At 32.3% G+C, this 23,736-nt stretch overlaps 3 protein-coding genes across 6 annotated transcripts; all 3 read left to right on the top strand.

The window, feature by feature from the left end:
• The first annotated feature begins 133 nt into the window (after positions 1 to 133).
• LOC143920177 (uncharacterized) lies at positions 134 to 6,704 on the top strand. The gene is made up of 3 exons (XM_077442901.1): positions 134 to 235; positions 1,347 to 1,436; positions 1,527 to 6,704. The coding sequence occupies exon 3, from the start codon at positions 1,545 to 1,547 to the stop codon at positions 6,702 to 6,704; it is 5,160 nt and encodes a 1,719-aa protein (XP_077299027.1). The 5' UTR covers positions 134 to 235; positions 1,347 to 1,436; positions 1,527 to 1,544.
• A 263-nt stretch (positions 6,705 to 6,967) lies between these two features.
• LOC143920176 (uncharacterized) lies at positions 6,968 to 13,602 on the top strand. Its single transcript, XM_077442900.1, has 3 exons — positions 6,968 to 8,024; positions 8,819 to 8,899; positions 8,996 to 13,602. The coding sequence occupies exon 3, from the start codon at positions 9,997 to 9,999 to the stop codon at positions 13,600 to 13,602; it is 3,606 nt and encodes a 1,201-aa protein (XP_077299026.1). The 5' UTR covers positions 6,968 to 8,024; positions 8,819 to 8,899; positions 8,996 to 9,996.
• A 3,192-nt stretch (positions 13,603 to 16,794) lies between these two features.
• LOC143920563 (uncharacterized) lies at positions 16,795 to 23,736 on the top strand. 4 transcript variants are annotated; one of them, XR_013261359.1, is made up of 12 exons: positions 16,795 to 17,874; positions 17,957 to 18,033; positions 18,111 to 18,269; positions 18,349 to 18,500; positions 19,551 to 19,744; positions 21,819 to 21,932; positions 22,025 to 22,101; positions 22,191 to 22,349; positions 22,432 to 22,583; positions 22,662 to 22,872; positions 23,224 to 23,394; positions 23,571 to 23,735. XR_013261359.1 is itself a non-coding variant. In XM_077443487.1 (12 exons), exons 1-12 carry the CDS (start codon positions 17,805 to 17,807, stop codon positions 23,669 to 23,671), a joined length of 1,641 nt encoding a protein of 546 aa, XP_077299613.1. In that variant the 5' UTR covers positions 16,795 to 17,804; the 3' UTR covers positions 23,672 to 23,736. The 4 variants fall into 4 exon arrangements, 2 of the variants coding, with proteins under 2 accessions (XP_077299613.1, XP_077299614.1); XR_013261358.1 differs by having other exon boundaries at positions 22,662 to 22,876; positions 23,220 to 23,394; XM_077443487.1 differs by having other exon boundaries at positions 23,220 to 23,394; positions 23,571 to 23,736.

Below are 23,736 nucleotides of genomic sequence, written 5' to 3'. Positions count from 1 at the left end.
CGATGACAATTTTTAAAAATCTTTCTGGAATACTGTGGAGTCACTAATGATAAGTAAAAAATGAGGAGAAGTCATTAAAATCATCATTTCAAAATTGAATCAGTAACGCCATCTATCAGCATTCTGAAGTAGTACGGATAAGTAGAGATCGTTTTTATCGACCCACAAGTATATCAGCGTTCATCGAGTATATTATCAGTTAGTTGGCTATATTCCGTGTCGAAGGACTAAAATGGTATTTTGACATACAATTATTATTGTTTTTATTTTTCAATTATAATATGTACTTATATATGTATGTACATACATATATAAATATTTTTACTTTAACTTGATAATATAAAATCAATGGATATATAATTTTAACACAACCTTGGCAACGAGAATTATTTTTAAAAGTGGAAATACCACTTTTCATAGATCCAAATCAAGTTTATGCTTATGCTTAAATATGCGTATGTATTATTTTTGTTTCGCGTTTCAATTGATGGTTTGTATTATTGTTTATTGGTACCTATATTTTTCGTATATTATATATATATATATATATATATATATATATATATATATATATATATATATATATATATATATATATAATTAAAGATTGCGTCATATATTAGACACACCTTTTTTTTTTAAAACAGGATTTACTACCATGAATCATATACAAGTTGTAAATTAATTTTGCGGTTAATTTATAACTCGAAATATAGAGTCCAATTCGTGTATTCGGAATTATTAAAGTTGGGTCACTTTTTTATTCAGAAAACTCTTTTTAAATAAAAAAAATCTTATCTTGTATTGCAAATAGAAGGTATTTCAAGTTTATTATTTTTGTTCTTACATCTCAAATGAATTCAAGGATGTTTGGAAGTTTTTTTTTTTTTTTGCCTTTGGCGAATGTTTTTGTTGTTAAACATATTAAAAAATATGTTGTTTATAACATTTAAATCTTTAAAATATAAATACAAATTTTGTACATCATTGTTGTTCGTGAACATTGTTTGTCTTTTAAAAAATGCCAAATTAAAGTACGAATATTGAGATTATTGATAAGCTATATATATAATATAAGCGTCTAGTACACATTTGATATAAATCATTATTTGATTTATTATTTTGACTGTACCGTTTTAAAATAACTTCACACGCTTAATTATATTACTAATTAATTCCCCGTCATTTAAAAACAACAATACAATCAAATCACTTTAACACGACAGGATAAAATACTTCCGTATAGTGCATTATTCCAGTTGATTAAAAACAGTGCTTATCCACTGTATGATAGTGATTTATTTCATTTAGAAATATGTACATATGTGATTTTCATTTCATTGCAGAACTCACATGATTATGAAACTTAAATGTTAACCATCACTACACCACTCTCGTATGATGACGATACATATATAGAAGTTTTTCATTGAAATGTGAGGGTCAAATTAATTAATCGATGACTATAATTGTTTAATTGAATATTACAAAAAGTTGTTATTTTAACGTGGATATTATATTTGCAGAAATTATCCAAACTCACGATGACTTCTATTTCGAACGAATCCGAGTCTACTTCTGCCTTAGAAATTGATAAAGGAGAATCTTTCGAGGATCGCCTCTTTTATTTTGTATCATACTTTGTTATGGAAATAGAAACCACGTTGGAATTTCATTTGAATATCATAGAAAATAAAGTGAAAAAATCGGGCAAATTTCCACAAGTCGTTGCACAAGTTATTGGTATTAGTGTAAAACAATTTACAGGTGTTGAGGAGATAGCCAAACTATTAAAGAGTCCTCTAAGTGTGCCATTTGAAAAGTATTATAAAAAGAAAAGCTACTCGTATGCAGACTTAGCTTACAGTCTTCGGCAGGACAAACAAGGAGGAAGAGATCTCTTCGTGAAAATTGGTATAGATGTTTTCCAAAGCTTCGAACGCCAATTTATGGGTATCACCAATAAACATGGACCTCGTTCTGCCATGATAAAACTTGGAAAAGACGCTGCTCACAGATTTCTGAACTTTGTTAAAAATAATGGCAGCACCCAAGAGTCTTCATCGGAGGAAATGCCTAAGAATAAGCTAGAAGCCAGAAACGTCGTGTACGGAAAATCCAAAAAAGATTTCATCGATAAAGTTCCCACTAGAGTTGGAATTTTCAAAAGGAAATCCAAATATGATATAAAATACAAATCCGATGACTTCGAACTAGATTGGAACATAGAGCATTTGTATAAAAAATCCGGAATTGTCAAAAAGAAAAGTCTTGATGAATTTGAATTTTACAAATCAAAAGAATCGGAATGTGAACTGTATTATTACCGTCAACTTTTCCATGATGAAATTTTAGGCAGTGAATATGAAACTGTAAACGAACCAGAGCTAAAATTCAATTATACTGCTGACTCAATCTATCTACAACAAAGAGATATAATTTTTAAAAGAATCAATAATGATGATGAAAATTTCAACCGGAAAAAATCATTGGAAATACTCGAAGAAATAAAGGATGACATCGAAAATATGAAGCAATTCAATAAAAATGAAAATGAGGAACAGTATGATGAGATAATAAACGTTTTAAATCGACAATCGTATAACATTACAAATACGATAAATTTAGAGCACAAAATTACGAGAGAGATATTTAAAACGGAAACACAAAAAATGAGACATGAAGTATATGAAAACATCAAAAAATTAACAAATGAAATAACATTATCGAAAGAAAATAGTTATGGTGTTAAAAAACCAATTATATTTGGTTTATTCGACCCCGTTGCATCATTCGCTGGAAGACGAGAAGAACTACAAAATCTACACACAAAATTAACAGAACGTCAAAAGACGACAATCATTTCTCAAGCAGCTACAATAACCGGTCTCGGAGGAATTGGAAAGACTACACTTGCCATGAAATATGCTTTGGATTATTCAACATTTTATTATAATATTGTATTCATTAAGTCTGAAAAAGTGGAAAACATCGTCAAGTCTTTCAAAGACTTGGCTATAAATTTGGGCATTGAGAAGGAAACAGAGGAACAGAATCAAAGTTCAGAAGAAACGCGAAAACAGGATAGAGGCATAAAAGAAATAGTCCAAGATATCTACAGACATCTTAACAACAAAAATAAATCGCTAATTATCCTGGACAACGTCGAAGATTACGACGATGTTAAAGATTACATCTTCAAAGGATCATCTATTAATAGACATATATATACTTTGATAACATCGAGACGTAAAGATTGGGATGCTGGCGATAATGGTGAATTCGAAATGATTTCATTGGAGGTATTTTCCGAAAAGGATGCTAATGATTACGTGAGCAATATTTTGACTTATGAAAATCAAGATAATGTCAAGAAATTAACCAAGCAGCTAGGTAATTTACCTCTGGCCTTAAAACAGGCCACCAGTTATATAAAGCGAAGAAATAAAATAATTGGAAAATGGAGTCAAGAAAAGAAGTTTTCGATTGCAGACTATTTAATTTTATTCAAAGAACAAGAAGAATTGCTGCTTAATTCAGGTCCTATTGAAAAAGACGACGTTTATGATCAAAATTTAACCACGACCTGGCAGATATCTTTAGATAGAATAAAAAAAGATACAGATTTTGGTGAGCTGGCCGTAAAAATCTTTCAAATAATTTCCTACTTATCACCAGACGATATTCAAGTGGTCGATTTATTTTGCAAGCTAGAATCAGATATTGAAAAGCTGAGAGGAGCAATCGAATTGTTGGATGAATATTCGGTTATAAATTTAGTAAATGGCAGAGTTAATGTGCATCGTCTGGTGCAACAAGTTACTAGACTGAATTTGAGAATAAAAAATGAAGAAGAAAGCACATTGAAGGAAGCCTTAAATTTATTGGATAACAGCAATTTTGAAGAGCATGCAGTTTGCGTCTGGGAATACGCAAGCGAATATACCCAATTATTGAATGAATTTTACTGTGAATCAAAATATGGTACGAATAGAAATAGCCCATTGCATTTACTAGCTGCGTATCGAGACGATTGCATCGCAATTAAAAAGATTTGGAAAAACTCTACGATGAAAATTGATGTCGATTGCAAAAGCGGATCGAGACGTACTCCAATAGAAAACGCAATTGAAAGTGGAAACAAAAACGTCGTTGAATTTCTATTAGAAAAAGGTGCAAATTTGGGAAAGATTAGGAATGCACTTTATAGTGCGGCCTCTAAGGGACGAGACGAAGTAGTTAAATTCTTGTACGGCATAGATGAATCCCTTGCTGATTATGAGATAATAGGACAAACCCCATTAGACGTGGCTGTTTTAAACGGTCATCCAAAGGTTGTCAGTATACTGAAACCATGTGACAATGACGAACTAATGTTCCATGCAGAGCTGAGAAGTGGCATTTTTCAAAAAAACTATGCAATTTGTGAGACATTAATAAAAGATTTGCTCAAGAAAAATCTCCATTATTTGAATCTTAAATTAGGGAAAAATAAAGAAAATATTTTACATTTTGCTGCCGAAAATGGTGACGATAGGGTAATGGAAATACTGTTAACCTGTAATATTGATATAGATATCTGTGATTCTCGCCATATGACTCCAATTTATTATGCTATAGAGAAAGCGAACGTAAATGTGCTTCAACTTCTTTTAGATAATGGAGCAAATATCAACATCGTCAATAATTATGGCATAGCTCCAATTCACTATGCAGTCTTAAAAAACGATGAAGCTGTTTGCAAAATTATTTTGACGAAAAGCCCAAATATCAACGCTGTTGATAAATTCGGAAAAACTCCTATTCATTATGCAGTTAAAAATCAATATGAGACTGTGTGCAAGATGATTTTAGCGCATAGCCCAAATATCGATTTTGTCGATAGTGACGGAAAAACTGCAATCCACTATGCAGTCGAAAATGAAAATGAGTCTATCTGCAGGATGTTGATGGCAAAGGGCCCAAACATCAACATTCCCGATGAATTCGGTAAAACTTTGATTCACTATGTGATTGAAAATCAAAATCTTGTTATCTTTGAGTTGGTTTTAGCACAGCTCCAAAATATAGACATCGTAGATAGACATGGAAAAACTCCTCTTCACCATGCAGTTTGTCGACAAAATGAAGCTATTTGTAACATGATTTTGGAAAAGGATCCAAATATCAATATTGCAGATAAATTCGGAAAAACTCCCATTCACTATGCAACAGAAAAGGATAATGAGGCTATTTGCAAAAGTATTTTGGCAAAGGGTCCAAATATTAACATTTGTGATAAATTTAGGAAAACTGCAATTCATTACGCAATCGATAATCGGAATTTGTCCATCTGCGAGATCGTTTTGGCACTGGTTCCAAATATAAACATTGCTGATAAATACGGAAGAACTCCAATTCACCTTGCAATATGTCGGCAAAATGTGTTGTTTTATAATGTATTTTTAGGGAAGAACGCAAACATTGAAAGGGAAGACTATTCCAAACAAACTGAATTTAATTTCTTAGTTGAAAACTACAATAAAACTGTCTGTGAAATGGTTTTAGCGAGAGATCCAAACATCAACGTTGTAGATAATTTTGGAAAAACTCCGATTCACTATGCAGTGCTAACTGAAAATGAAACGATTTGCAAATTGATTCTGGAGAATAGCCCAAATATAGACATCAGCGATAATCGCGGATGTACTGCACTTCACTATGCAATAGAAAGTCAAAATCTAACTATCTGCGAGATGATTTTGGCAACAGATCCAAATATTAACGCTGCCGATAAATTCGGACAAACCCCAATTCACTACGCAATCGAAAGTCAAAATCTTTCTGTGTGCAAAATAATATTAGAAAAATATCCAAATATAGAAATTGGCGATAGATGTGGAAGAACTCCATTGCACTATGCAGTATTTAAACAAAATACAGCAATTTGCAATATCATTCTTGAGAAGATGCCAAATATTAACACTGCCGAAAAGTACGGACGGACTCCACTGCACTTTGCAGTGGTTAATAAAAATAAAAAAATCAGCAAAATGATTTTGGCATGGAATCCAAATATCGACATTTCCGATCATTTCGGAAAGACTCCAATTCACTATGCAGTGCGACATCAAAATGAAACAATTTGCAAAGCAATTTTAGCAATGAATCCAAATATCAACATTGTCGATAAAAACGGAAACACTGCAATTCACTATGCGATCGAAACTCAGAATCTGGTCATCTGTAAGATGATTCTGGCAAAGGTTCCAAAAATCAACATCGCAGATAAATTCGGAAAAACTCCAACTCACCATGCAGTATTTCGCCAAAATATTACGATTTTAAATTTGCTTTTGGCGATGGATCCAACTATTGACGTTGCTGACAATGATGGAAAAACTGCATTTCACTATGTAGCCGAAAATGGAAATGAAATTATCTGCGATATGATTATGACAAAGAGCCCAAACATCAACATTGCCGATATTGGTGGAAAAACCGCACTTCACCATGCGGTTGAAAATAATAATGAGGCTATTTGCACGATGATTTTGGCGAAGAACCCAAATATCCACATTGCCGATAATTGCGGAAGGACTCCATTTTACTATGCAGCGAAAAATAAAAATGAAGCTATTTGTAAAATGTTCTTAGCAAAGGATCCAAATAGCGATAATTTAAAAAACATCAATTTACCAACCTCAGGATCTGAAATCATCTAATATTAAAAAATAAATTAAGCAATATCTTAAATAAGAAAAATTGATAAGAATATATTATATTAAAAATTATTCATTTACTTTTTACATTCTCATTAAAATGCCCATTAGAGTGGTTGTAGAATCTAGATTAGGCGTATATTATGATCTCGTCACGATATTTCTATTTTATTATGATATGAAATGTAGAAAGTGTCATCTCAATCCAAAAACTAGAAGTGCTTATGATTGTTTTTAGAAATTAAGATAAAACATGTTAATTACATACACTGAGCAACAACAACAAAAATAGCCGCAGCGGAGACTCATTAATCATTATTAAGTTTGAATCACTGAATTCTAATATGACAATGATTGTTGTTGGCTAACTCTCGTTTAAGATATATGAGCGTTTAATTTTTACAGATTTTTTACTTTTGCAGTCTTTAATTCAAAGTTTAGTATTGCTGTGCTAAAAGCGAGAACTGAAATCTATAGTCAGATGTTTTTTCAATTGACTGTGATTTTTATTGCTTTGAAATACTGGAAGTAAAGTGAAAAATTGGCGAAATAACCTCATAATATTACGGAAAAAAATAATATATTTCTGACTTTTAAAATTCGCTAAATAATTAATTGTAAGTATTTTAAAGCAATAAATCATCACAATCAATAGAAAAAACATGTGACAATTGATTTCAATTCTCACTTTTGGTACATCACTACTAGATTTCGAATCAAAGACTGCAAATGCCGAAAATCTATAAAAATTGTACTGTGAAAAAAATCGGCCAAAAAGAAGAACGGAAACTTGAAAAACGGGAATGAGTGGCATTACAACGCAATAATTTCAAATGTTTTCGTATCGCGACGTGCGTTGTTAGGATAAAATAAACAAATAATTGAATAATTTCAAATGTGTTCGCTGCCTGCGTTTTTCCGACAAATGGGAACGGGAACGGGAACGGGAACGGGAACGAGAACGGGAATGGGAACGGGAATTGCATGCGTTATTGTGGCATTGCAACGCATGCCGGGATAGTTACATATATATGTACATTACATCACGTGTTAATTACTCCTGATTTTCATATCAAGTTGAGTCAAATACAATTACATACATATGTATGTTTTTAGCGAAAAATATTTGCACGGTTTTTGATAAGCATACATATGTTTATATTTTACAGTAAATTGGAGTGAGTTCATTAACATGGCTATGGCATCAGAGTAGAATTCGTGAGAAGTGGAGTTTTAGGAGTCGTAACAATCGAACGACTCCGTACTACATACTTTTACATTTTTTGAAATCGCAGACTGGTCTAAGATGGAGACACACATCTGGTGATTTGTTTTTTTTTTTATTGAAATATGTTGTTTGTTTGGAGTACAGTGTGTTTTCTAGATTTACATATAGTAAAAATCTTATCATCAATATTATGTAATGAGAGGGTGATTAAAATATTCATAATTCCTTGAAAAAGTCCAACTAAAATTTATCAAATCCTTACACTACCCTTTTCTTATCTATGCCCATAATAATATTCCCGATATTTTAAAACTCCTATCCATTAAAAATCTTTCTGTCAGGCGACGACTCGCTGATGCTACGTACATTCCTTTTTTAGCTCCTAAATGGTTTCCTTGATTGTCCAGATTTACTGAGTAAGTTTGATTTCAGGATCCCAGTTAGGTATTCTAGACACGTTGCACTCTTTTCACTTAATCCATTAAAAACCAATTCCCTAAAATATTGTAAGTATGTAATACCCTAAGTATGTTTAACGGGAAGCTGAATGACGTTGATCTATTCGGTATTTCCTTGCATCAATTCAGTACTGCCATCAGGAGAGTCTTGATTAATTGAGCCATTTTCTATTTATATTATACATAAATAATCTTTATCCAATATTATATCACTTAATGTTTAGTTATGAACTATTTAGTCGTGTTTTAGTTTTTATTCATTTGTTTGTCTATATGTACCATGTAATTTGTAAAAATCTATAATTGGTCTGAGATGTTATTTTATTTTGTTCTAATTATTCTATATTTTTATGCATTTCTACATATTTTGTCTATTGATTTTTCATAAATAAAAAAAACATCTATTAAATGTAAATTTTATTTAATTTCAGAACTCGTTATGAACTTAAATGTAAACATCGCTGCACCAGTCTCGTTTAACAACGACAGTTATATGAATGTTTCATTGAAATGTGAGGGTCAAATTAATTACTCGATGATAATAACTGTTTAATTCTGTGTTACAAAATATAAGAGTTGATTTTTTAACGTTGGTGTTATATTTGCAGAAATTATCCAAACTCACGATGACTTCTATTTCGAACGAATCCGAGTCTACTTCTGCCTTAGAAATTGATAAAGGGGAATCTTTCGAGGATCGCCTCTTTTATTTTGTATCATACTTTGTTATGGAAATAGAAACCATGTTGGAATTTCATTTGAATATCATAGAAAATAAAGTGAAAAAATCGGGCAAATTTCCACAAGTCGTTGCAAAAGTTATCGGTATTAGTGTAAAACAATTTACAGGTGTTGAGGAGATAGCCAAACTATTAAATAGTCCTATAAGTGTGCCATTTGAAAAGTATTATAAAAAGAAAAGCTACTCGTATGCAGACTTAGCTTACAGTCTTCGGCAGGACAAACAAGGAGGAAGAGATCTCTTCGTGAAAATTGGTATAGATGTTTTCCAAAGCTTCGAACGCCAATTTATGGGTATCACCAATAAACATGGACCTCGTTCTGCCATGATAAAACTTGGAAAAGACGCTGCTCACAGATTTCTGAACTTTGTTAAAAATAATGGCAGCACCCAAGAGTCTTCATCGGAGGAAATGCCTAAGAATAAGCTAGAAGCCAGAAACGTCGTGTACGGAAAATCCAAAAAAGATTTCATCGATAAAGTTCCCACTAGAGTTGGAATTTTCAAAAGGAAATCCAAATATGATATAAAATACAAATCCGATGACTTCGAACTAGATTGGAACATAGAGCATTTGTATAAAAATCCGGAATTGTCAAAAAGAAAAGTCTTGATGAATTTGAATTTTACAAATCAAAAGAATCGGAATGTGAACTGTATTATTACCGTCAACTTTTCCATGATGAAATTTTAGGCAGTGAATATGAAACTGTAAACGAACCAGAGCTAAAATTCAATTATACTGCTGACTCAATCTATCTACAACAAAGAGATATAATTTTTAAAAGAATCAATAATGATGATGAAAATTTCAACCGGAAAAAATCATTGGAAATACTCGAAGAAATAAAGGATGACATCGAAAATATGAAGCAATTCAATAAAAATGAAAATGAGGAACAGTATGATGAGATAATAAACGTTTTAAATCGACAATCGTATAACATTACAAATACGATAAATTTAGAGCACAAAATTACGAGAGAGATATTTAAAACGGAAACACAAAAAATGAGACATGAAATATATGAAAACCTCAAAAAATTCACAAATGAAATAACATTATCGAAAGAAAATAGTTATGGTGTTGAAAAACCAATTATATTTGGTTTATTCGACCCCGTTGCATCATTCGCTGGAAGACGAGAAGAACTACAAAATCTACACACAAAATTAACAGAACGTCAAAAGACGACAATCATTTCTCAAGCAGCTACAATAACCGGTCTCGGAGGAATTGGAAAGACTACACTTGCCATGAAATATGCTTTGGATTATTCAACATTTTATTATAATATTGTATTCATTAAGTCTGAAAAAGTGGAAAACATCGTCAAGTCTTTCAAAGACTTAGCTATAAATTTGGGCATTGAGAAGGAAACAGGGGAACAGAATCAAAGTTCAGAAGAAACGCGAAAACAGGATAGAGGCATAAAAGAAATAGTCCAAGATATCTACAGACATCTTAACAACAAAAATAAATCGCTAATTATCCTGGACAACGTCGAAGATTACGACGATGTTAAAGATTACATCTTCAAAGGATCATCTATTAATAGACATATATATACTTTGATAACATCGAGACGTAAAGATTGGGATGCTGGCGATAATGGTGAATTCGAAATGATTTCATTGGAGGTATTTTCCGAAAAGGATGCTAATGATTACGTGAGCAATATTTTGACTTATGAAAATCAAGATAATGTCAAGAAATTAACCAAGCAGCTAGGTAATTTACCTCTGGCCTTAAAACAGGCCACCAGTTATATAAAGCGAAGAAATAAAATAATTGGAAAATGGAGTCAAGAAAAGAAGTTTTCGATTGCAGACTATTTAATTTTATTCAAAGAACAAGAAGAATTGCTGCTTAATTCAGGTCCTATTGAAAAAGACGACGTTTATGATCAAAATTTAACCACGACCTGGCAGATATCTTTAGATAGAATAAAAAAAGATACAGATTTTGGTGAGCTGGCCGTAAAAATCTTTCAAATAATTTCCTACTTATCACCAGACGATATTCAAGTGGTCGATTTATTTTGCAAGCTAGAATCAGATATTGAAAAGCTGAGAGGAGCAATCGAATTGTTGGATGAATATTCGGTTATAAATTTAGTAAATGGCAGAGTTAATGTGCATCGTCTGGTGCAACAAGTTACTAGACTGAATTTGAGAATAAAAAATGAGGAAGAAAGCACATTGGAGGATGCTTTAAATTTATTGGATAATAGCGATTATGAAGAGCATGCAGTTTGCGTCTGGGAATATGCAAGTGAATATTCCCAATTGTTGAGCAAATTTTACTGTGAATCAAAATATGGTACGAATAGAAATAGCCCATTGCATTTACTGGCTGCGTATCGAGACGATTGCATCGCAATTAAAAAGATTTGGGAAAACTCTACGATGAAAATTGATGTCGATTGCAAAAGCGGATCAAGACGTTCTCCAATAGAAAACGCAATTGAAAGTGGAAACAAAAACGTCGTTGAATTTCTATTAGAAAAAGGTGCAAATTTGGGAAAGATTAGGAATGCACTTTATAGTGCGGCCTCTAAGGGACGAGACGAAGTAGTTAAATTCTTGTACGGCATAGATGAATCCCTTGCTGATTATGAGATAATAGGACAAACCCCATTAGACGTAGCTGTTTTAAACGGTCATCCAAAAGTTGTCAGTATACTGAAACCATATGGCAATGACGAACTAATGTTCCATGCAGAGCTGAGAAGTGGTATTTTTCAAAAAAACTATGCAATATGTGAGACATTAATAAAAGATTTGCTCAAGAAAAATCTCCAATATTTGAATCTTAAATTTGGGAAAAATAAAGAAAATATTTTACATTTCGCTGCCGAAAATGGTGACAATAGAGTGATGGAAATACTGTTAACCTGTAATATTGAAATAGATATCTGTGATTCTCGCCATATGACTCCAATTTATTATGCTATAGAGAAAGCGAACGTAAATGTGCTTCAACTTCTTTTAGATAATGGAGCAAATATCAACATCGTCAATAATTATGGCATAGCTCCAATTCACTATGCAGTCTTAAAAAACGATGAAGCTGTTTGCAAAATGATTTTGACGAAAAGCCCAAATATCAACGCTGTCGATAAAGTCGGAAAAACTCCTATTCATTATGCAGTTAAAAATCAATATGAGACTGTGTGCGAAATGATTTTAGCGCATAGCCCAAATATCGATTTTGTCGATAATGACGGAAAAACTGCAATCCACTATGCAGCCGAAAATGATAATGAGTCTATCTGCAAGATGTTGTTGGCAAAGGGCCCAAATATCAACATTCCCGATAAATTCGGTAAAACTTTGATTCACTACGTGATTGAAAATCAAAATCTTGTTATCTGGGAGATGCTTTTAGCACAGCTTCAAAATATAGACATTGTAGATAGACATGGAAAAACTCCTCTTCACCATGCAGTTTGTCTACAAAATGTGGCGATTTTTAGTTTGACTTTGGCAAAAAAGCCAAATATCAATGTTGCTGATAATTTATCAAAAACTGCACTTCACTATGCAGTTGAAAAAAATAATGAGACTATTTGCGAAATGATTCTAGCAAAGGATCCAAATATTGATATTCGCGATATTGACGGTCTTACTCCAATTCACTGTGCAATATTGTGTAACTACGAATGTATCATTAAAATGATTCTGACAAAGAGTCCAAATATTAACATTTTCGATATGTACGGTAAAAGTCCAATTCACCTTGCAGCTGAAAATGGCAATGAAGCTCTTTTTAAATTAATTTTAGATATACCGTCGATTGATAAAAAAAATGCACTTTTTGTCGCAGCTTATCATGGCAAATCTGAATCTATTTTTACTTTATTGGAAAATGGAGCCGACATAAAATCATTCGACAAAAACGGAAAAAATTTACTTCATTTTGCAGCCAACAGGTGCAATTCCGATACACTTAAACTGTTGGTTGATAAAGGATTGAACATCCACGCTAAGGATAAATCTGGAAGATCTGCTTTGCACTATTCTGCAGAAGGGCGAAATAAAGATGGCGTCTTGTTTTTCATACAAAATGGAATCGATGTAAACCTGCTTGATAAAGTTAAATGTACACCGCTTCTTTTTACTTTGAAAACTTTGGAGTTATATACAGGGGTATGTCGATTACAAAATACTATGGGTATTTTATTTAATAAGCACGAACGCGTCGAACTAGTCATCAACATGACAATAGAGACTGTCAAGCTCCTATTAGAGAACGGGGCCAATCCCAATATGTCTGATGATGATGGTTATACTTCTCTTCATATGGCAGTTATACATACCGAACTTTCCTGTGTCAAGTTGCTTCTTCAATATGGAGGCGACTTTAATGCCATCAATTCATATGGAATCACTCCACTTATGATTGCCAATAGTTGTCGTAGTCCGAAAATCAGAGATTGCTTAAATTCGGCCCATGAAAAAGACAATTAGCAATTGGTATTTCTTTAAGACAGAACAGTATTAACCTTCCTGCGTGTTCTTAAAAAGGTAAAGGTGTGTTTTTTTTAAGATAGTTAACATGCATACTAGATACCGCGAATTGTTCTTCTCACCTGAGGCACGTACCAATTTAATGCTTTCGTACCCTGTCGCCAGGGGCATCAAGCTCCTCAACCGGATTTCTATTAGATTGGATTTGTTCATTAGATTCTATTAGATTGGATTAGATCTAAAATACATATACTGATCTGGTTGAGGTTCTGTTTAGTTTGAGATCGTAGCACCTTATAACATGTTATATTTCATATTTTTATATTTCATAATTTTGTATTTTTATATTTTATATTTTTATATTTTATATTTATCCATATTTGTTTTTAATTAATATATTTGCATTTTATTGTATAATTTTCTTTGTATGTAGCCATAGTGACGACTTGGAGCTACTCTGTAAAGTCACTATGGCAAATTTTTAAATAAATAAATAATCTATACTGTCAAAATTCACCCCATGCAGTGTTTTCAGTGAGATTTTATCCTTATGTTGACGTATTGAAGCCGGTGGTATGGCTCGGTGCTTGCGTTAATGCTAACCACTGCGAGGTTGCATTGCCCGGGCTTGAGCCCTGGGTTGACCTCCATTTAAAAGAATTTATTAAGAGTATTTCTGCAGTGCTGCTGGTCAGATTTGGATATTTATGACTTCAAGTTGAAATTTATCTTCATTTATTGTTGAAATAACTCCTCATCAAATTGGCAAAAACATCCTACATACTACTATCACCACTATTTGAATATAATTTAAAATTAATAATGTTTTAATTTAATTGTGTATGTATAAGTTTGATACCATGGGTGTCGCTCAAGGGTAAATCCCGTAATGGCAGTATTTTTAAATATAATTTTAATTAAAAAAAAGTTTGACAGTGGTTCTTTTTCATGTTTGAAGAAATGAAAAAGAAACTTTTTAAAATAATAAGATCGTGCGAATTAACAGTGACGAGAAGATTCGCCCATCACAGCTGGAAATCACGAGCAGGTCCATGCCGTAGGATTCAGTATTCAATTATCGGATAATGAAATCATCGTTTATTCACATTCCAAGGACTATGTAAAAATATGAAATTGGGCCATTTTATTTTTATATTAGATCAAAATATTTTTTGACTAGGACAAAAAAAGAAGGCTTAGGAGATAATTTACAATTAAATTAAATTTATTTGTAATTAAAAAAATTATAAAAATGGACATATATATGGGAGTAGTGCTAAATGTATCTAATATTAATTCATACATATGTAATAATAAAATAAAATCAATGTCATAAGACAGCGGTTCCCAACCTATTTTGACTCACGTACCACTTGGTAGTACATAGCGCTAAATTGTACCACCATATACAACTTATTGTATATCATGAAATTTCTTTTTGCAAGTGTAATTATTATATATAGTATTTGCATGGTAAGGAATATGAAGACAGGATACACGCAATATGTAGATCTGTTTTTGTTAAGAAATTTTGTGGCAAAAAAGTTATTTGCGGAGTCACTATTATAATATGCGCAAAGTTTAATATATTTATCTACTATTTTGTCATATTTCTATTATTGATATATGGTTTTAATAAAAACCGTTTATCGCTAATAAGCTCTATGTCAGAAAGCTGTTCATATTCTTCACTAATACCTAGCCAAAAATTAATAACCTTATTTATTTCGAATGCAGTTTTTAAATGCTATAATTTGAAAGTTCAATCAAGTTCTCTTTTTCCTTGCTAGCTGTCCGAAAATGATCATTATCAAAGGGAGATTTAAATCCAATTGTTTGCTTCTTAAGGTTTGGGGAAGCACTGCGTTAAAGACGATTTCATCCCTAATAAATGTTCAATTATTTTTTCGCGTATATCCCGAGACATACAATTCTTGTTTTCAGTTAAGAAATTATGTAAAGTTTCAAATACTTCAGTTTGATCATTTTCGATACATACATAGATTCCATAATCTAATTTTCTACTCATACTTTCAATTTTATCTGCAACATTAAATATCATTATCGAGTTGCTCTCAAGTGTCAAATTCAAGTATTTATTTATTGAAGCGTTAACGCGGTAAATTTAATGCCGGATCTGAGGAAAACGTATCGATTGCCAGATTTTCGATCATCAACTGTACATATCGACGTCGACGATGAATAATTAAGACATTGTTTATTAATGATATAAAAAATATTTCTATTTTTACATACCTCCTTTACGTTTCACATGGCTTTCGTGTCAGTGGTCATTTTTATCTCTTATCCGATCGTTTTCATACTTTGCCATATTGCTCATTTTGGTCATCAATATACGTAAATGTATCGTCTGCCATTACGTTGGAGATAAAATATCGTATACAATGCGTAAAAAATATCCAGAATCTCGGATACGGTGACGTTTATGACGGTACGTAAGGCTACCATATTCTATCTTCAACCTTTTCGCCTTGATATGCTATTTCAGATTTTAATTGCTTAAACGCCTATAATTCACTCTATATTTTATAAAATTTGCTCTATAGGTTCTCGTTATCTCTAATATTTAAATATTTATAGTTTTAACTCTTATATGTATATATAAATTTCAAATTTGGCGTCTAGCTTCATGTAATGTAATACACGATGTATATTGATTTTTGGCCAAATATGTCAAATCTGACATTTCACTGTATATCTCCTCAGTCTGTTTTATCTGCGAGATAAGTATTCAATAAGAAGTTATGTTGTATCTAATTGTTAATATGATTTACAATAAGCTTACATACATTTAGTTTTTTACAATAAGCTTACATACATACATCACATACAATTATTTTTAGTTATCAGCTGATTTTTATGATTGTAAATCATTCATTCCTGCATGTCCGCCATTACTGATTTTTTTTCGCGTACCACCAACCATCAACCGCGTACCACCAAGTGGTACGCGTACCACAGGTTGAAAACCGCTGTCATAAAAGATAAAGTTATGTAAATTAACGTTATAATTAACAAAATAAAATTGAAATGCTTAACTAGTTTTTTTTTTTATTTTAATTATGTATACACTAAGATAATACAAACAAAAATTACATATGCAACGTGACGTTCTCCCAGCTGTCCCATCAGTGGCAACATTAGCCCTTATTTTAGAGTGGAAACACTCCTGCCGCGGGAAAGGAGACGAGGGCGGATTCTCCTTCATTCGCACTTCGATCGTCCCCCCCCCCCTCGACCTCTTCCGAGCCGTCTCCACCGAAGACGTGCCCAGAGATCTTATTGAAGAACCGCGGGACGGTTGAGTGTATCATCACTCCCTCCCCTGAGTTCCAACAGTTCGTCACCTGTATCTCCACGCATTTCCTAACCCCGCGCGGGTTAACCTTTCCGTGGTCACCAAGCGCTCCGGAAAAGTCTAGAAGCATCAGCCGCTAGAAGACCGACCAGGTGACCCGAGAGCCAGTTTCACAACAGCTGCGCGGCAGCTATAGACGAGACGAGGATTCTAATCAGGAACCTTCACGACAACTACAAGACATCCCAGGTTAGCCATTCTGTTCCCTTTGACCCCCACCACGGAACGAACGCACCTGGAAGAACGAGCAAACGTATCCCAGTACGCCAGTAACTCTCCCAGCGAGAGAGTTGTATTCGCGCGTAAATACGTTATGTCACACATACCAATAATGCCAAAAGATATATTTGTATTCTTGAATGCAATTATGTCGAATAAACGATACTTTACTGTGTTATACACATGTTTTCATTTATCAAAATTTATCGAGAATTCTCGAGAAATTTAAGAAGTTAAATTGTTATTTCTCGAGAAATGAAAATCAGAATCAGAATCACTATGCGGGAGGTACCACTCTCGGTCAACTTGAACATTAAAAAAAATGTTATTTCGATAAACAATTCAGTAAATGATATTACATTTCAGTTTTATATGAGTATTCAAATGATCTCCAAAAATACACAACCACACATACTTATTATAAGATAATACGTACATACATATTTATCTGGTGACCTCCACTATTATGTCTTAAATTTGTAGCACTGACCTCTGATATATTATAGTTAGTATCTTAAATAGAATATCACACTTGAAAAATACAATATTTCACAGTAACCGTTCGTTGTCTATTACATACATACCTATATATTGTAAATACAAGATGATCGTTTTTAAAAGTATATCTGTCTTAACGTTGTTGGCTGTTGTTACCTTCGGTCATTCGGAAACTGGTAATATATTAAATGACAAGTAGTCTGATGTGAAATTATAAACATATGTATGTAATTTCATGCTATTTTTTCATTTTCACAGTCGTAGCGACGGGAGAAAATTCGAAGTCGAATGAAGAGTATACAATGATAAGTTTTGGGTATAACATTAGACAACCGGTACAAACACAATAAATATAATATCACACAACTAAGAACAGTTGAATATAATATTTTGAATAATACTGATTTTTCAGAGAGTGTGTGTCGTGGAAGTTTACGATCCGGATAAAGATTTGTGGTCAATTTTTGCGAGAATTCATCTACAACCGAAAAAAATGTGCTCGCCTTTTGTGTACAATGGAAAAATATTAATGTTCGGTGGGAAAACAAACACCGACGAATATTCGAATGAGGTATATTTATTGCTGCAAAATTTATATAATATTATTATTATTCAACTTAAACATCATAATTAAATTTCATAAATTCAAGGTCGTACTTTTCGACCTGACAAAAAGGACATGTTCTAATCTGGCACCGATGGGCCAAAAAAGAAATTATGTACAAATCGCTGAAATTGATGGGTATATTTACGTGACTGGTGGTCGAGGGGAAGGCTTTGAAATACTTGACACAGTTGAGAGGTATTATTGAATTTACTTTCGTTCATCGCTCATTCTATGTATGTACATGTGCATGTTTCATACTAATGAGTATTTACGTATATACACATATTTTGGGCATCTGTTTTTGTCAATTTTAGCATTTTCATTTTGCATTTCAGCGTTTTAGGGCATTAAAAATATTAAATTTCGATGAATTTTAATAAAATTTACAACACAACAATTAAAAAACAATGTTTTGGAATTAAAATTACAAAGAAAAAAAACAACAATATTAAAAATACAAAGACAAAAAATATGAATATAAAAATACAATACCAATTAAAATTTATTTAAACTCAACATGGAGCATATTTCTATATATTCTTTTTTGAGATTCGTGGGATGATCGGTAACAATTAATTAGATTGTATTTACTAAAATACCTTTCAACATCCACACTTTAGAGATATAAATAGATTTTAGAGCTGCACAACCAAACTCTTCATATTTAATTTTTGTTGCCATCAATAATAGCAATATATACACTTTTATTATTCTCTATCAATTGTCTAAAAAAGTGTAGATATCCTTCCAAACATTGAGTCTGTTAATACATTAAACAATGGCAGGTTCCTAAAAAACAAAACTGTTTCTATTAGATTTTGTACCTGCCACAGATGGATTATTTAGTCTTGAATGCGATTCTAGTTTTAAGACGCTTTTTGGATAGTCTAGCTCCAACTGCCTTTTTTGGTTACAGTAGTAGACAAAAACAGTTGCTTGGTTTCGACAGGAAAAACACCGTCTATGGTAAACTGCAAGCTTTGTTTCATCCACTCAATTTCTTCACATAATAAATGGGCAAATGAATAGGAATACCCTTCTAAATTGTTTATTAATTTTATAAATTTCATGCAATTTTCACTCTTGTTTATTATTTAAGCATATATTCGCATATTTTACGAATTTAGCATCTATTAGAATATATTCCGAATCTTAGCATTTGTGGCAAAATGCCCAAAATACGTGTCTCTACTGATGAGCCATGATGATGTACATAATATAATAATCATTTACATTTCATTTAAGGTACGACCCAAAAACAGATAGCTGGACATTTATGGCTCCAATGCTCGAAAAACGATATAAGCACGCTATTAATGTATTGGACGGAAAAATTTACGTCACTGGAGGAATAAATAAGTTTATGAATTATCGTAGTAATTCATCAGAGATTTACGACCCTAAAACGAATAGTTGGACTTATGGAAAACCCATGCCATGTAAGTGCCTAATTGGGTAAACACACGATGAACTGATTATTTTTAAGGACCAAATTACATATTGTTGAAAAATACGTGTTATACACAAAATGATATTTAATTTGAATTTTTTAATTAAATTTTTATTTCGATATTTTGTACGCCACTGGTTTCAAAAGTTGACCTGTGGTGCCATTCATTGGCCTGGTGCGTACGCACCATAATGCTGCGTACGGACCAAGCCAACGACGATTTTGGGCTTTTAAAACCAGTAGCGTACAAAATATCGAAATAAAAATTACTAAAAAATTCTACTACTGTATTTCGGCCGTCGATGAAATATTTAACAAAAAAACCGTCGGTGTCGGTTGTCGGTGATTTGTCAAAGGGTTTTTTTTTCTTTCGTTGAAATAAAAGTAACAATCACACATTATCCGATAAATTTTACCTCTGAGATGGATTTAATTATTTGATTTATTTCGACGAGAGAAACAATTGAAGACTATAAAAATTTCGATTGATGTACCGACAATGCAACGGATTGGCGACGATCACTGGATCACCCATACTAACACATGATATATTCTCAGTAACTGTGCATTACGGGGAAGTAAAAATAATAATTATTTGATTTTTTTTCGATCTTAGTGCGTATCTTCGTAAATCAAAACATTTTAAGTCGAGGATTACCTTTATGTGATTGTTAATGATCTAATTTTAGGTCAATCTTGAAAATTTATTTAAATTGGGCATGTTCTGTTTTAACTTTCAATATTTAATTTTAATTTTAATATAATGACTATAATTTTATTTTGATATTTGAATTTAATTTTAATATAATAATAATAGTTTTAATTTTGATATTTAATTTCAATTTTTATTTCGATATTTTGTACGCTACTGGTTTTATCCTGCTCGTTAAAAAGTTGGCCCAAAATCGTCGTTGGTTTAGTCCGTAGGCACCATAATGGTGCTTACGGACTAAACCAACGACGATTTTGGGCCAACTTTTTAACCAGCAGTAGCGTACAAAATATCGAAATAAAAATTAAATTTTAAAATTGAAATTAAATATCAAAATCAAGCCAAAGAGCGAGATTGAGCTAAAATTAGATCATCGTTGATGTTTTGAATTACAACAATGTTTTGAATTACGACGATACCGCATTTAAAACCAGAGAAATATTATAATTTCTCTGCTTACGAGCGAAAAAAAATATTGTTAAAGTCGTCACGAGATTTTACTGTATTTCCACGTGGATGATCGATAAAAAAAAAACAATTCATAAAAAAACGCGGTGTCGGATATCGGTGATTTGTCAAAGGGTTTTTTTCTTTCGTCGAAATAAAATTAATAATCACACATTATCCGATAAATTTTACCTCTGAAATGATTTAATTACTTGATTTAATTACTTGATTTGGGGCCGTTCGTTGGCTTGGTGCGTACGCACCATAACACAAACTACATAATTGGCGTAACATTTCCAACTGCTCAAAAGTCACATTTGCTTACCCTCTCTCTGTACATACATATATGAAATGCAAAATATTAAAAATTATTATTAATTAGGTTTTTGCATTAGTTAATTAATATTATTCGTGTCTTCCCTCATCTTACCGTTCACATGAATTTATCAATTTTTTTGAAATTGCAACGGAATAGTATTCAAGACCTCCAGATGCTCTAAAAAAGAATATTCTCGAAAATTCTCGGTTTGGAGAATATTATCGAGAATATTCGCCAAAAGATTATTACCGAGAATTTTACAACACTAAGTGTACATATAAGTGGCATTGACAGTTTTCAAGTACAATTACAATTTGACTTACCATCGAAACTCAGAAGTGGTCAAATACATATGACCAACCCCGATAATGACTCATGGTGGTCAAAAGCTATTGTTTTCGGCAATAATACTTCCATTTTCTCCCGTAGGGTTTCAAGATACACATTTAATATAATAACGATATGTCATATTTGAGACCCCATTTAATATGTAACTCGTTATGGCGTTATAAAATTTAAAATTGATCATTTTATATTTACTTTTCTTTTATTTGAGGAAAAAATTGTGCATTATTTCAAATATAGTTAAGGGTCTGGAAATGAACATCAAAACCAATAAATTGGCAACGATGAAAAATGGAAAAAAATCGTTGGAATCATCAATATCATTTCTGGTGAAGAAGTCTCTAGTTAACCTTGGTAATACAATTACGTCAAACTTTCAATTATTGTTCTACGCACGTTTGATTATTGTCTATTTGTGTTTTTTATAACATGTATAAACTTTTCAGTTCCGCCAGAAAAAGATCATCTGATAACAGATTACCCTGTTACAATAGTAGCAGTAGGCTCTCCCCATAAGGATTCTGTAAGATATCGATAAGTTTTGATAAATCGTTAAATTTTGATGTTGTGCATGATATACAATCTGATGGTACAATAAATATGTCATTTCAGAATAATTGTGTGGTTCAATTCTATCATCCATTACATGATACGTGGACTACGCTAGCAGAAATTGATATAAATGTTTCTAGCGGTTATTCGACGATAGTTTCACACGGAAAATTGTATATTTTCGGAGGAAAACCAAATACAAAAGGGCCGATCGATGAGGTATGGAATGAATTGATTTGAAATATGAACTTTAAGAGTGTTAAGATTTCGCTTTAATTGCATTCACTTGCATGAATTACAGGTTAAATCTTTTGATTTGGCTACAAAGGAAATAAAAAAACTCACACCGATGGGGCAAAAGAAAAGTAACATGGGTGTAGCTGAAATTGGCGAGTACATATATATTACTGGAGGTGTAGATGAAAATTATAATACAATTGCTACCGTTGAGAGGTTGGTTTATTTTTTCTGTATTTTTGTCGATACATATTTTTTGTATAAGTTATGAAAAATACACAATATTTGGATTAGGTACGATCCAAAAACAGACAGCTGGAGTGGTATGGCCCCAATGCTGGGTATTCGTTCTGCTCACGCTAGTGATGTATATGAAGGAAAGATGTATGTGACTGGCGGAACTCAAGAAGATTTAGAGCTTTTAAAATCATTGGAGATTTACGATCCAAATCTGAATAAGTGGACTTTAGGCACGCCGATGAACCATGGACGAATGGATTTTGCTGTGGGTATATGTCCATATTGCATCTACATATTTACATGTGAATAGTATTGATTAAAAAAAAATAATGTGCTAGTAACATTGATGTATAATACACTAGATCCGCCCTCACGCTTTATACTGGTCTCCCTTTTGGCGCATGCACAGTTTATCTCAGTAGGTAGGTAGGTACCACTGCGTCGTCGGGAAAAAAACCTTTTTTTTCCCAACTTCCCCGCTAGTTATACCCCCCGCACCCCTCAGTTAGTGAAGACAAGATCTCCGATCAAAATCACACGTCAGGGCCCATCTATGTGTATTATATATCTATGGCTATATGGCTAGTAATTTTGATTTTTGCTACATTTTAGATAGTCTTTGTGGATGGAAGTCTCTTCGCCATAGGTGGTTTAGATGCGGACTTTGGTCACGAAATGCATGAACGATTGGATTTAAATACTAAACAATGGAAGGATTTCCGAAACCCTGTAGAATATACCTGGTGGAGTGCAGCTGTTTTAGATGGTCTGATATATATCAAAGGCTGTAAGTTTTAAAATACCTTGACATTTTTTAATGTTTAAAGTATGTACATACTATATTTTTATAGTATGTATTTAAAAAAAAAATAATTGATTGATTTCATTAGTGATATTAAAATATGAAATTTTAATGAATCACAAATGAAACCATATTAAAACAAAACTTTATCACCTTTTCAGACTATATGAATTATAAATATAGTACAACAACCAATGAAGTGGTTGAGTTAAATCCCAACTTTAAACCCTGTACTAAATTTTTGTTATGGTCAACCAGCTAATTTGAATGAGCATGAACATTGTTATATGATTTGAATTTTAAAAAAATATACATATATTTATACCA

Source organism: Arctopsyche grandis, chromosome 12, assembly GCF_051622035.1.
Source record: "Arctopsyche grandis isolate Sample6627 chromosome 12, ASM5162203v2, whole genome shotgun sequence".
Taxonomy (NCBI): Eukaryota; Metazoa; Arthropoda; class Insecta; order Trichoptera; family Hydropsychidae; genus Arctopsyche; species Arctopsyche grandis.
This window is presented reverse-complemented; position numbering and strand designations above follow the sequence as displayed.

Coding starts and splice junctions, on each gene's coding strand:
- LOC143920177 (XM_077442901.1), top strand. CDS start 1,545: ATGACTTCTATTTCGAACGAATCCGAGTCTACTTCTGCCTTAGAAATT.
- LOC143920176 (XM_077442900.1), top strand. CDS start 9,997: ATGAAGCAATTCAATAAAAATGAAAATGAGGAACAGTATGATGAGATA.
- LOC143920563 (XM_077443487.1), top strand. CDS start 17,805: ATGATCGTTTTTAAAAGTATATCTGTCTTAACGTTGTTGGCTGTTGTT. Junction 18,501..19,550: donor ATACTTGACACAGTTGAGAG/GTATTATTGAAT, acceptor ATTTCATTTAAG/GTACGACCCAAAAACAGATA. Junction 22,102..22,190: donor GCTCTCCCCATAAGGATTCT/GTAAGATATCGA, acceptor ATGTCATTTCAG/AATAATTGTGTGGTTCAATT.